The sequence below is a fragment of the Mobula birostris genome, chromosome 5 (assembly GCF_030028105.1).
Source record: "Mobula birostris isolate sMobBir1 chromosome 5, sMobBir1.hap1, whole genome shotgun sequence".
Taxonomy (NCBI): Eukaryota; Metazoa; Chordata; class Chondrichthyes; order Myliobatiformes; family Myliobatidae; genus Mobula; species Mobula birostris.
The window spans coordinates 135331239-135346191 of record NC_092374.1 but is presented as its reverse complement, the minus strand read 5'-3'; the positions used below and the strand labels follow the sequence as shown (position 1 = coordinate 135346191).

General features: G+C 43.5%; 1 protein-coding gene across 1 annotated transcript in view; it reads right to left on the bottom strand.

Annotated features, from left to right (window-relative positions):
* Positions 1 to 10726: 10726 nt before the first annotated feature.
* The window catches only part of LOC140197333 (cilium assembly protein DZIP1-like), a 173696-nt gene continuing 169469 nt past the window's right edge, over positions 10727 to 14953 (bottom strand). Inside the window, exon 15 of the mRNA XM_072257288.1 lies at positions 10727 to 10861. Coding sequence (XP_072113389.1) covers positions 10847 to 10861 — 15 coding nt within the window. The 3' untranslated portion in view covers positions 10727 to 10846. The remainder of the gene's footprint in view (positions 10862 to 14953) is intronic.

Sequence of the window (14953 nt, the reverse complement as noted above, 5' to 3'; positions counted from 1 at the left end):
GCTCTTGATTTAACTTGCACCTATATCCAGTCTACTGTTTGGGGGCCTGTAGATAACTCCCATTAGGGTCTTTTTGCCCTTAGAATTTCTCAGTTCTATCCATACTGACTCTACATCTCCTGATTCTATGTCCCCCCCTCGCAAGGGACTGAATATCATTCCTCACCAACAGAGCCACCCCACCCCCTCTACCCATCAGTCCGTCCTTTCGATAGGATGTATATCCTTGAATATTCATTTCCCAGGCCCTGTCCTCTTGCAGCCATGTCTCTGTTATTCCCACAACATCACACTTGCCAATTTCCAATTGAGCCTCAAGCTCATCCACTTTATTCCTTATACTTCGTGCATTCATATATAATACTTTTAATCCATTACTCCCCTCACCTTTCACATCCATTCCTATTGCAATTGGCCATACTCTCCGATCCCTTCCTGAGCTTTCTGCCCCGTTAATTCTGTTGTCTTTCTTAACTTTCCTTATTCTCTCTTTCCCTTTAACTCCATCCTTATATTTCCTCTCCTCCCCCACCCCCCCACTTAGTTTAAACACACCCGTGTAGAGGTGGCAAAGCAGCCTGCCAGAATGCTGGTCCCCGCCTGTTAAGGTGCAACCCGTCCCTTCTGTACAATTCATCTTTACCCCAAAACAGGTCCCAGTGGTCTAAGAATCTAAATCCCTGCTTCCCGCCCCAGCTCCTCAGCCACACATTCAGGTCCCCTTTTTCCCTGTTCCTGCCCTCACCAGCATGAGGAACTGGAAGCAAACCGGAGATAACCACCCTGGAGGTTCTGCTTTTCAGCCTTCTTCCGAGTTCTCTGAAGTCACGCTGCAGAATTTCCTTCCTCCTCTTCCCGACGTCATTTGTGCCGATATGCACTACCACTTCCGGCTGTTCACCTTCACCCTTGAGGATGCCCTGCAATCGGTCCGTGACATCCTTGATCCTGGCACCAGGGAGGCAACACACCATCCTTAAATCCCGCCTGTTGCCGCAGAAACCCCTTTCTGTACCTCTCACTATGGACTCCCCTACTACCACGGCTCTGCCTGACGTCTGTGTCCTAGGCTTTGCTTCAGCGCCAATTTTTGACTCGCAGACCTGTCCGCCTCTCAGACTGGCACTGCCAGTCTTCTGTTCCGACAGCTTCCAAGGGAGTGAACCTGTTATCAAGAGGTACATCCCCCGGGGTCTCCTGTACTCCAAGCATCTATCCCTTCCTCATCGTCGCTCCCCCTTCTCTCTTCCGGCGTCTTCTGTGTAACGATCTCGCTGTAGGTCCTGTCCAGAAAACTCTCGGTTTCCCGAATGAACCTGAGGTCATCCAGTTGCTTATCCAGTGCCTCAACACGGTCCTTCAGGAGTTGAAACTGGACACACTTTTCACAGTTGTAGCAGCCAGAGGCACTATCTGTGTCCCTGACCTCCCACATCATGCAAGCATCACATTGAATCAGTTGACCTGTCACTTCTTCACCACCTCTCACCCTCTCCAAATGCGGCGTAGTGTCCTCCCTCAGCCTCCCCGCCAAAGATTCTTTGAGCTAAAGACTCACACTTTTCTCACAAGGCACTTCCCTCGACAAAGCCGCTCCCCAACAGGCCGCTCCCCTAGAGCAAACCTTGCTTATATTGGCTGGTAAATTGACTAATTCATTTCACTTGCTGCACCTTTGCCAACTTTGAAGGTATGTGTTGCAGGCTGGTCCCAACCGGTTTTTAAATCAACCGCTCCTGAAAACATACCTTCAAGGTCGGCAAAGGTGCGGCAAGTGAAGAAGTGAGTGCGGGGATTGGCTGAGAAGTTAAACTCTTGGGAGTCTTTTCTGTTGTTTTCAGGAGCAGGTGATTTAAAAACCGGTCGGGACCAGCCTGCAACACATACCTTCAAGGTCAGCAAAGGTGCGGCAAGTGAAGGAATGAGTGCGGGGGTCACGGATTAGATGGGCTGAAGGGCCTCCTTCTCTATGACTCTAGAACTGTCAGAACCACTTCTTGCAGTTCCAGTGTCAACTCTGACAACCACCATGGAGGAAGCCCCAGAACATGAAATAGTTTCACACCTGCGTCTCACCTGCCAAGCAAATCTCACCTCCCTTTGTCAGAAAAGATGTTATCCCACAAGAGCAAGAAAGCAACCATAGCAATTAAATCTTTAGGCTTGAATAGGACAATTTAAACTTTACTCTGCGGTGGAGCCTGTATAGTAGTTGCATTATATAGTTTATTGCCCGATGTACTGTACATTGAAATGCATTCTATATTGAGTTGGAGTTTGCAGCTAAGCGGTATGGATTATTGTCATAGAGTCATAGGAAAGTACAGACCAAAAACAGGCCCATCAGCCCATCTAGTCCATACTGAAACATTTAAATTACCTACTCCCATCTACCTGCACTGGGACCAGAGCCTTCCATACCCCTACCATGAATGTACTTACCCAAACTTCTCTTAAATGTTGAAATTGAGCTTGCATGCACCACTTGTGCTGGCAGCTCATTCCACACTTTCATGACCCTGTGTAGAAGTTTCCCCTCATGTCCCCCTTATGTTCTCCTTAAACTTCTTACCTTTCACCCTTAAATCACTCCCATTCTAGGTGTCATCTGCAAATTTGCTGATCCAATTAACCATATAATCCTCCAGATCATTGATCTAGATGACAAACAACAACAGACCCAGAACCAATCCCTGTGGCACCCCACTAGTCACAGGACTCCAGTCAGAGAGGCAACCATCTACTACCATTCCCTGGCTTCTCCCACAAAGCTGCTGTCTAATACACTTTACGACCTCATCTTGGATGCTGAGCGACTGAACATTCTTGACCATGCAGGACCTTGTAAAATGAATTACTAGAGTCCATGTAGACAACAGGGTCAAGGTAACACTTTGTCAGGCCCTGGGGATTTATCCACCCTAATTTGCTTCAGGACAGCAAAGACCTGCTCTGTAATCTGTATAGGGTTCATGAAGTTGATGCTGCTTTGCTTCACTTCTATGGACTCGGTATCCATTTGTAAATTGATAAGAAATTATTTCAGATGTCTCCCATCTCTTTTGGTTCCACACATGGATTACCATTCTGTTCTTCCAGAGGACCATTCCTGTCCCTTGCAATCCTTTTGTGCTTAACATTTCTGTAGAAATCCTTAGGATTCTCCTTCACTCTGTCTGCTAAGGCAACCTCATGCCCTCTTTTAACCCTCCTAATTTCTTTCTTAAGTGTTTTCTGGCATTTATAATATTCCATAAGAGCCTCATTTGTTCCTACCTGCCTATACCTGCTATGCACCTCCTTTTTTCATAACCAGGGCCTCAATATTTCTTGAAGACCAATGCTCCCCACACCTGTTATCTTTACCTTGTATTCTGATAGGCATATACAAGCTTCAGCTACACAAAATTTCACTTTGAAGACCTCCCATTTACCAAGTACACTTTTGCCAGAAAGCAGCCAGTCCCAATCCACATTTACCAGATCTTCTCTGATACCAACAAAATTGGCATTTCTACGATTTAGAATCTCAACCCACGAACTAGACCTATCTTTTTGCCTATTTACTTTGAAACTAATGGCATTGTGATCACTAGATGCAAAGTGTTCTCTTACACAAACTTCTGTCACCTGCCTTGCCTCAGTCCCTAATAGCAGATTAGGGATGTATGGAGTGTCAGGGAGGGGTAGCACCTCTGGTGGGGGAACATGTCGCGTCCTTTTCAAGGTGGTTAGTCCACCTTTGGTCCCCACCTGGCACTCAACTCTCACCTGTGGCTCCCCATGGCTGTTTGCATGCGACAGTGGCCACACCCCGGGCAACGGCTTCGACAAGCCAGCTAAACCAAGTGAGGGTGGCTGACGGGTCTCAAACCCTCGGTGAGACAGGGAGTTGTCTATCCCAGCATGTGAAGACAGACTCCGGCGGATTGAGCGGACGAGACCAATGGAAGGTCCAACGGTCAAGAAGGCGGTCTCTGCAAGCGTCGTGGAACGTGTAGAGCAGGACAAGACACAGAAGACGTCCTGGTCATCCACTGCGCCTAGTCCCATCTCCAGCTGTCACAACTCTGTCTTGCCACTGGATCCAGATGGGAATTGGGAAGAGAGAATGAGGCTGATGCTGCACAACTCTCCCTCACTTAAATCCAAATCACGTGCTAGTCTCCACACCATCATAATGGTGTCGAGGTCGACGATGGATGAACACATGGAATAGCATATCAAGTATCGTACACTCTCTCATTGTGACTTCTATGTGCTGATTAAGGAAACTTCTTGGAACACATTTGACAAGCTCTATCCCATTGTTCTTTTACAGTATGGGAGTCCCAGTCAATATATCGGAAGTTAAAATCACCTACTATATGTTTCTTATGTTTCTTGCAACAGTCTGCAATCTCCCTGCAAATTTGTTCCTCTAAATCTCTTGGACTGTTGGGTGTTAACATGGTCATACCCTTCTGATTACTCAGTCCCACCCATAACACCTCACTAGACGAGTGCTCCAGTTTGTCCTGACTGGGAACTACCATGACATTTTCCTTGACTAGTACTGCCAGCTCTCCTTTTTTAATCCCTCCTGCTCTGTCACATGTAAAAAAAATCAAACCCCTGCAATATTGAGTTGCCCGTCATGCCCTTCCAACAACCAAGTTTCACTCATGGCTACAATGTCATAATTCTAGGTGTTGATCCATACCCTGAGCTCATCTGCCTTTCCCACGATACTTCTTGCATTGAAATATACACAGCTCAGGACATCAGTCATGCCATGCTCAACCTTTTGATTTCTGACTTTGTCTGAGGTGTTACCAACATCTGTCTCCACAACTTCTCCACTATCTGTTCCGGCGCTCTGATTCCCATTCCTTACAACTCTAGCTTAAACCCTACCTTGCAGCACTAGCAAATCTTCCTGCTAGGATACTAGTCCCCCTCCAGTTCAGGAGCAACCCATCTCTTCTGTACAGGTCACATATTCCATGGAAGAGAGTCCAATGATCCAAAAATCTTATGCCCTCCTTCCTACACCAATTCCTTAGCCATGTGTTAAATTAGATTAATCTTTCTATTTCTGCCCTCACTAGCATGTGGCACAGGTAGCAATACCGAGGTCATAACCCTGGAGGTCCTGCCATTTAACTTAGCACCTAACTCCCTGAACTCACTTTGTAGAACCTACCTGTGACGTTGGTACCTAAATGAACCATGACCTCTGGTTGTTCACCCTCCCAGCTGAGGACTTGAGCCAAGATGTCCCAAACCCCGGCACTAGGGAAGCATCTTACCATCCGGGAATCTTGTTCTTATCCACAGAACCTCCTTTCAGTTACCCTAACTAATGAATCCCCTAACGGAATAGCTTACCTCTTCTCCCCCACCTCCCCCCCACTTCATTAATGTGAGATTATCCACTTTGGTGGCAAGAACAGGAAGGCAAATTACTATTTGAATGGATTCAAGTTAAGAAAAGGGGAAGCACAACAAGATCTGGGTGTCCTTGTTCATCAGTCACTGAAAGTAAGCATGCAGGTACAGCAGGCAGTGAAGAAAGCTAATGGCATGTTGGCCTTCATAACAAGGGGAGTTGAGTATAGAAGCAAAGAGGTCCTTCTGCAGTTGTACAGGGCCCTGGTGAGACCACACCTGGAGTATTGTGTACAGTTTTGGTCTCCAAGTTTGAGGAAGGACATTCTTGCTAGTGAAGGAGTGAAGCGGAGGTTTACGCGGTTAATTCCCGGGATGGCGGGACTGTCATATGTTAAAAGATTGGAGTGACTGGGCTTGTATACACTGGAATTTAGAAGGATGAGAGGGGATCTGATTGAAACATATAAGATTATTAAGGGATTGGACACGCTAGAGGCAGGAAACATGTTCCCAATGTTGGGGGAGTCCAGAACCAGAGGCCACAATTTGAGAATAAGGGGTAGGCCATTTAGAATGGAATTGAGGAAAAACTTTTTCACCCAGAGTTGTGGATCTGTGGAATGCTCTGTCTCAGAAGGCAGTGGAGGCCAATTCTCTGGATGCTTTCAAGAAAGAGTTAGATAGAGCTCTTAATGATAGTGGAGTCAAGGGATATGGGGAGAAGGCAGGAACAGGGCACTGATTGTGGATGATCAGCCATGATCACAGTGAATGGCGGTGCTGGCTCGAAGGGCCAAATGGCCTACTCCTGCACCTATTGTCTATTGTCATTCTGAGTCACAGAGTCAGACTCAGTGCCAGAGACCTGCACGCTGTGACTTTCCTCTGATAGATCATCCTCCCCAACAGTGTCCAAAGTGGTATACCTGTTGTTGAGGGGGATGGCCATAGGAGTTCTCTGCACTGGCTGTTTAACCCCTTTCTGCTTCCTATCACCCAGTTTCCTGTGTCCTGCACCTTGGGTGTGACCACCTCTCCATATATCCTATCTATCACTCCCTCAGCCTCCTGAATGTTCTGGAGTTCACTCAGTTCCAGCTCCAACTCCTTAATGCAGAGTGTTAGAAGCTGCAGCTGAATGTACTTGCCGGTGTAAATGCCAAGAACACTGGAGGTGGCCCAGCCTTCCCACATCCCGCAAGAGGAGCATTGCACTATCCTGCCTGGCATTTCTACTGTTCTAAATGAACAAATATAAAGAAGGAAGGTGGGGGAGAGGGTGGCAAACTCTATGTACAGTGTTTTCACCTTCTCTCATTCAAGCCTCTTCTTTGCTGAAGCCTTGAAGAGCTAAACCCTCAAAATCCCCTCTCTAACGCTGAGCACTCCAATAATAACCACTCCGACAATGTCTGCTCTGCTTGCCCCTGCCTTACTTTAATTTGTTCTTGCCAATCAATCCCGAATGCTGACTGGCTGGTGCTCAAAGCTCCAAACTGCCGTAAGTCACTGCCTTTTCTACTCAAGCGGTGAACCAGAGTGAACTAGGGTCTTGTCAGGCTTCCAGCTTCCGACTGGGCGCACTGCTGGTCAAAACTCCAAACTGCCACGAGTCGCTGCCTTTTCCACTCAATCGGTAAACCTAAGTGTACTACATCTCCCCAGGTCTCTAATCTCTGATGGCTGCTGGGTATTTAACATTTCAATAGTATTTGAGGAATATTGTAAATGTTTTGTTTGAATCAGCATTCTTGTTCTTGTAAATAATTCATGAGCTATATGTAAAAATAAATGAATTGCATACATCATCATGCTACCATGTGATACGTGCTTCAAGTAAAAACAAACTAAGGCTTGCATCTCTTGGAACCACATTTTTTTCTTGCAATTAGTTTAACATTTTGGAGTTACAAAACATAGCATATCCCACTCAGCTAATGTTTTTCAAGAAACCCAACACCACCAGTCTTTATCTTGACTTGCGCTCATCCACATCCTCTGCCTTCAAGCACACATTCCCCACCTTTATCCTACCTTTTCCATGGTTATCCTCTTGTCATTGACTTACTTGATGAGGTCTATTCATGCTACTACCCCACACCGCACCTCCATCAGTTCTTGTTCATCAGAGTCATACAGTTTTAAAGTCATACAGGCTGGTAATATGCCCTTTGGCCCAACTGGTACATTGCCCACCACTAGTCCCATTCATTCACGTTTGGCAAATATTCCTCTAAACCTTTCCTTTTCATGTACCTGTCCAAGTTTCTTTTAAATGTTGTTAATATACCCGCTTCAACCATGTCCTCTGCTAACTCATTCCATATGCCATCTAGGTGGAAAATCTGTATCTCAGGTTCCGATTAAATTAAGGAAAAACAACAGGGCTGTTGTCATTGGGAACTTCAACTTCTCTAAAATAAACTGGGACAATAGATAGATAGATAGACAGACAGACAGGCAGACATACTTTATTGATCCTGAGGGAAATTGGGTAAAATTCCCGAGGGAAATTGCAGTGTTAGTACAAGTGGTTGAGATGGGGCAGAATTCGTTAGGAGCATCCAGGATGGTTTATTAAATCAAAATATACAAGAGGGGGGCTGTACTGGACCTGAGAATGCATAATTAAACTGGCCAGGCAACTGACCTTTCAGTGGGTGAGCAGTTAGGGAAGTGACCACAACTTCTCATGTTTTAAGATAGCTAGGCAAGATCCTTAACAATGTTCATGAGCAGAGGGATCTTAGGGTCCAAGTTCAGAGCTCCCTGAACGTGGCTACACAAGCTGATAAGGTGGTTAAGAAGGCAGATGGAATGCTTGCCTTTATTACTCGAGGCACTGAATTCAAAAGTCAGGAAGATATGTTGCAGCTTTATAAAACTCTAGCCAGGCTGCATCTAGAGTATTACATACAGTTTTGGTTGCCCCATTATAGGAAGAGTGTTGAGGCTTTGGAGAGAGTGCAGAAGAGTTTTACCAGGATGCTGCCTGCTTTAAAGGCCATGTGCTATAATAAGAGATTGGACAAACTTGGGGTGTTTTCTCTGGAACAACAGAGCCTGAGGGGAGATCTGATAGAGGTTTACAAGATTATAAGAGCCATAGTTAGAGTAGACAAACAGTACCTTTTTCCCAGGCTTGAAACATCTAATACCAGAGGGCATGCACTTAAGGCAAGATGGGGGAATTTCAAAGGATATGTGAGGGGCAAGTTTTACACAGAGAGTGGTGCGTGCTTAGAATGCACAACCTGGGGTGGAGGTAGAGGCAGGTACATTAGGAACTTTTAAGAAATGTTTAGATAGGTACATGAATGTGAGGAAAGTGGAAGGATATGGACAATGTGTAGGGAGAAGAGATTTGTTTAGTTGACCATTTGATTACTAATTTAATTGGTTTGGCATAGCATTTTGGGCTGAAGGGCCTGTTTCTGTGCTGTACTCTTCTATGTTCTTTTTCTTTGGGAGAAAGGGACAAAGGAGGAGCACCAGAGGGAGGTGATAGGCAGATGAGGAGAAAAACAGGGGTGAGAGTGGAGCCAGAATGGGGAATGGAAAAATAGAGAAGGGGGGAAGGGAGAGAAATTACTGAAAGTTAGAGGAATCAATGTTCATGTAATTGGAGGCTATCCAGATGGAATATGAGATAGTGGCCTCACAGTCTATGGTGGTAGAGAAGGCCTTAGGCTGACGTTGTGGAATGGGGTGTGGAATTAAAATGGCTGGCCACTGGGAAATTCTGCTTGCTGCAGATAGTGCTCGACAAAACGACCCACCAATCTATGTCGAGTCTCACTGATGTAGAGGAGGCTGCACTGGGAGCACCAGGTATAGTAGATAACTCCAACAGACTTGTAGGTGAAGGGTTGCCTCACCTGGAAGGACTGTTTAGTAGTCCTGATGGTAGAGAGGGAGGAGGTGAATGGACCGGTGTAACATTTATGTCACTTAAGGAATAAATGCCAAGAGGTAGATCAGTGGCGAAGGATGAATAGACAAGGGAATTATGGACAGAGCGAGTCTTGTGTAAAATGCAGAGTGTGGGGTGGGGGGGACAGATGTGTTTAGTGGTAGGATCTTGTGGAAAATAGCAGGGGCTGCAAAGAATGATGCGTTGAATATGGAGACTCGTGGTGGTAGGTAAGGACTAGAGGAACTCTGTTCCTGCTATGGCAGTGGGAAGGAAATGGAGGAGATGAGGATGAGGGCAACATCAAAGGTGGAGGAAGGGAAACCCTGTTCTTTGAAGAAGGACATCTTTGATGTTCTAGAAAGGAAAGCCTCATCCTAGGAACAGATGTGGCAGTTACAAAGGAACAGAAAAGGGAATAGCATTTTTACAAGTGAAAGAGTGTGAATACAATATACCATTTCATAATTTATCTCCTTACAGCAGTCACAAAAAAAGTGACCCAAAAGGACCCATTAAAATAGAAGACTGTCAAACACCCAATGTGCAGAGACAAAAAAAAACAAACATGCAAACAATAATAGTAAGCAAATAAGATTCAGAACTGAAGTTCACGAAAGTGAGTCCACAGCTACAAAGCTAAAGCTGATCCAGGAGTTCATTAGTTGCAGGCCACAAACTCAGTTCAGTGGAGAGACGAGTAAACCTCATGAGCAGCGAGCTGTCACTCACCTCCAGCCCCAATAGTGTGGCCTTTTCAACCTAGCCTGGTGCTTAAATTGACTGAACAGTAGGTTGTTCCTTGCTCTTGGACCCAGGATCAATATGCTTTTGGGCCCTGGACCTGATGCCTCAGTTTGGCCCATATCGGACCTTTCTAATCTGGTCCAGGAAGATTGAAAATTCAACAAGACATTTAGTGAAATAATCAATATTTAAGTAAGATACAGTTGAATATTGTTCCTGTTTCATCAATTGTAATTGGGTTTCTGCTACTATTTAGAAATGTGTCTGCAGGCTTGGAGATGAGTAAATAATTATGTAGAATTTAAATCTTTCTCTCAATACATGGCAAAGAATTAAAATTTTTAGAACAGCCTGTAATTGGAAAACTGGATTCTTTCACGGTAAGTAATTGAACCTAGAGATTGATTGATCTACAGATCTTGTTCAATCATTCAGCATATGAAAGGTCAGCTAAATACATGTTTATTTAGTAACAAAATAGACTAAATTATATCTTAAACACAAATTATTCATGGTGAGGAAAGAAGCTTTAATATGGCCTTTAACACTTGACTCTCATGGACTTGTTTTTTCAGGTTCTTAAGAAACATAAAAATTACCAAGATTTCCTTAACCTGGAAAATGCATTGCAAAACTACAAACACAAAACAGATACTGCTCCTTAACAAAGCAAAGTTGAACAATTAGACGCAGTCAATGTAAAGGGCATTTTAAGCGACTGAGTCCCTTTCTTTCTGTGTTTCTTCAAGTTGCAGATTTCTACTTTCAGGCAAGTTGCTCCAGTCTGTTTCGACGATCGTTTTGCCCATTAGATCAATCATATAAACTCTAACATTGAAAAAGTGAAATATTAGATCATAAATTTAGAATAGACATAAATAATATTTTTATAGAAGTAGACTACATGGGTCATCATGCCCATGCTGGTCAAGGGGCTACACAGTTTACTCTCCCATCCAGCTCTAGAGCAATGCTATCTATTTTTTTCCCCTTTAATCCAACTCATGCAGCCTCATTGATGCAAATCCCATTTCCTTTTTGATCTTCTTCTATACCTTATTTGTAACCATGAATGTAAAGTCCTTTTTCTAAGCCAGAAATACAATCCAGACCCTTTCCAGCATCTGCAGAATCTCTTGTGTTTATGTCTTGCCACTCCACTGTGACGTCTCATCGAGGTATGTCTACCCTGATGAAGGTTAAAACTTCTCTTTGACACTTCCCCTCTGTGGTCTCCATTGCTCTCTGACTCCCATGCTCTTTCCCCTTGCCCCACCTCATAATTCTGGCTTCTTTCCCTTTCTTTTCCAGTCCTGATGAAGGGTCTCAGCCTGAAATGATGACTATTTATTCTCCTCCGTAGATGCTGCCTGACTTGCCGAGTTCCTCCAGCATTTTGTGTTTCTCTTTCTTTAAGCCATATTTTTGTAACAGTAGAAATACAACATTTCCATATGCCCCTAGGTCATATGTTTCCATACAGATACTGCATATTCCATCAAGTACATTAAGGAATCCTTTTATATTTTTTATCTTTCCTTTGCCTTTCAAACATTCTCAGCAACTTTCACCTTCTATTTCTAGTTCTGCATCTCACAAGAGTTTAATCTCTCCTCATGTGAGAAATTCACCAAAGCAGTGATCCATTTAGAAACCCTTTACAGAACTCCCTTGTTGGTAGATATCTCAAAATCAAAGTCAAAGTCGTCTACAAATTAAAATGGGAGATAGAAAATGCATGCCAAAAGGGCAGTGTTACAATGTTAAAAGGGCAATGGCATAGCTCTGTTGGTAAAAAATGAAATCATATCACTAGAAAGAGGTGACATAGAGTCAGAAGGTAGTGAATCATTATGGGTAGAGCTAAGGAACTGTAGGGGTGAAAAAATCCTGATGGGAGTTATATACAGACCCCCAAAATAGTGGTAATGTATTTGGGAGTCTGTATATAACTCCCATCAGGGTAATTTGTAGTCGATAAATTACACTGGGAGATAAAAATGCATGCCAAAAGGACAATGTTACTGTAGTCATAGGGGATTTCAATATGCAGGTAGATTGGGAAAATCAGTTTCCAAGAGGGGGAATTTCTAGAATGCCTACAAGATGGCTATTTGGAGCAGTTTGTGGTAGAGCTCACCAGAAGATCAACTATTCTGGATTGAGTGTTGTATAATGAACCGGAAATGATTAAAGAGCTTAGGTAAAAGAACCCTTAGGGGAAAATAGTCATAGTATGATCAAATTCACCCTGGAATTTGAGAAGGAGAAGCTAAAGTCAGATGCATCAATACTGATGATGATGATGATGACGTCGACTCAGACCTGAGAGGCCAACGTAGGGCATTTTCATGCCTTACCAGGCGCAGTTCGAAAGGCTGTGTGGGGCGCCACTCCTCGCACAGACATTTCGCAGTATTATTTTATGAGGCCGAGTTGCGAGCTCAACATCAACCCAGCGCAGTTGGAGAGCACGTACGGGGACGGTCTGTCACTGGATCGAACTCGGGAACCTCCATTCTCGAGCCCAGCACTGATCTCACCACGCCACCAGCCGACCTATATCAATATTACAGTGGAGTAAAAGGAATTACAGAGGCATGAGAGAGGAGCTGGCCACATTTGATTGGAAAAGAACACTGGCAGGGATGATGACTGTAGCAATGGCTGGAATTTCTGGAAGCAATTCGGAAGGCATAGGATATATACATCCCAAAGAGTAATAAGTATCCTAAAGGCAAGATGACACAATGGTGGCTAACAAGAGAAGTGAAAGTCAACATAAAAACCAAAGAGAAGGCATATAATAGAGCAAAAATTAGTGGGAAGGCAACCAAAAAGTCATTAAGAAGGAAAAGATGGAATATGAAAGAATGTTAACTAACTAAAGAGGATACCAAAAGTTTCTTCAGATACATTAAGTGTAAAGAGAGGACAGAGTGAATATCTATATCTTATCCTCTTAAATAAAGTCAAAGTACGTAGATGTTACCATATAATGTCTTGAGATTCATTTTCTTGCAGGCATTTTCAAGAAAATAAAGAATTACAATAGAATTCATGAAAAAACTACATATACAAAGACTGACAAGACAACCAATGTGCCAGTACAAGAAACTGTGCTTGCTAAGTAAATGAATAAATAATACTGAGAACAGAAATTGTAATGAGGTCTGCAAGTTGTGGAATCAATTCAGAGTTGTGGAGGTGAAGTTATGCACACTGGTTCAGGAACCTGACATTTGTAGGGTAATAACTGTTCCCAAACCTGGTGGTGTGGGACCTAAAGCTCCTGTACCTCCTGACCAATGGTACAGTGAGAAGTAAGCATGGCCTAGATGGTAAGGGGTCCTTGATAATGGATGTTTCTTTCTTGTGACAGGTTCCATGTAAATGCATCAAATGGTGGAGAGGATTTTGCCTGTGATGGACTGGGCTGTATCCGTCATTTTCTGTATCAATATAAATTTGTCAAAGTTTTTGAGATATGTCAAACCTACATAGATTTCTAAGAATGTAGAGGCACTGTTGTGCTTTCTTTGTGGTGGTATTTACATGCTGATCCCTTACCAGCTTCTATAGTTCAGGAGACAAGATCTGTACAGTATGCCAAATGCAGTCTCACCAGGATTGCATGCATTTGGAGCAAGATTCCTGATATTCAAATCATCATGGAGAAAGACAAACATGTTATTGGTCTTCCTTCCTATATTTTCTGAACCTGCAAGATAACCTTCATTGATTCATACACAAGGACAATCAGCTCCCTCTAAACCTCTTGATTTCTCATCTTTGGGGCAAAGAAATATTCCAACTTTCTATTTTTTCCTGAGTTGATAGCTTAGTTCACATCTGACATTTATTCACATTATATGACATCCCCAGGTGTATCCACGTAACCTGTCTGTAAGTCCTTGAAACCTATCAGCTTCCTCCTCACAGTCCCCTGAGCTCTGGATCATCAGTAGCCATACTTAATCTCGCATCTAAATCACTGATATAACGGTGTACTCTTGACCAACAAATCTGGATCCTTGTACTACTTTCAATGAATATATTGCATTTGTTGTTCACATGCCTGGCTTCTCCACAATGGGAGGACCAAATCTAAAGTGGCAGACTATTACAAAAATAAGTTCTTTCAGTAGCCTGGCATTGCTGCACAGTTTAAACTCTCTGCTTTTGCCAGCCTCTCATACTGTACCAATAAAGCTTAACTCAGGCTTAAAGGACAGCACCTCATCTTCTAACCAGGCACATTATAGCCCTCCTGACACATTGTTTTCAATTTTTAAAAAGTATTTTTATGTTTGGTGCTAGAGTTGAATTGGATTCCTCCCAGAAAAAAAATCATTCAGAAACAAGTTTCAGAAAGTGTAGCTGCCTATAGTCTATAGTCTGGCCACCGGAGAAGAACTAGGGCTCTCCTCATACAGTTGGATGGCCACAATTATGGGTTCCATGGAGGAAAATAAGGTGGCTATAATAACAACCAGACATATACAAATTTGAGTACTACTTCAAAACACTTAAGCTCTTAAACAATAATTCAGTCTGCAGAGATGAGGTTTAATTAATCTAACAGGGATTTCTAGAGTTTCACTATGGTTATACAGCAAAGGAAAACAAGCCCTTCAGACCAGTGTGTCCATGCCAATCATAAAGTACCTATCTACATTCATCTAATTTACCAGCACTTGATCTATTGGCTTTTCTGACTTGGCAATCCAAGTGTTTATTCAAGTACTTGGTAAACATTGTGAGAGTTCTTGCCTCCATCACTCACTCAGTACATTTCAGATTCCAATCACCCTAATGAGTGAACAGGTTTTTCTTCAGATCCCTTATAAACCTCTTACCCCTCACCATAAACCTTCGCCCTCCAGATTTACAGAACTATGTGGATAGTTCCTAACCACC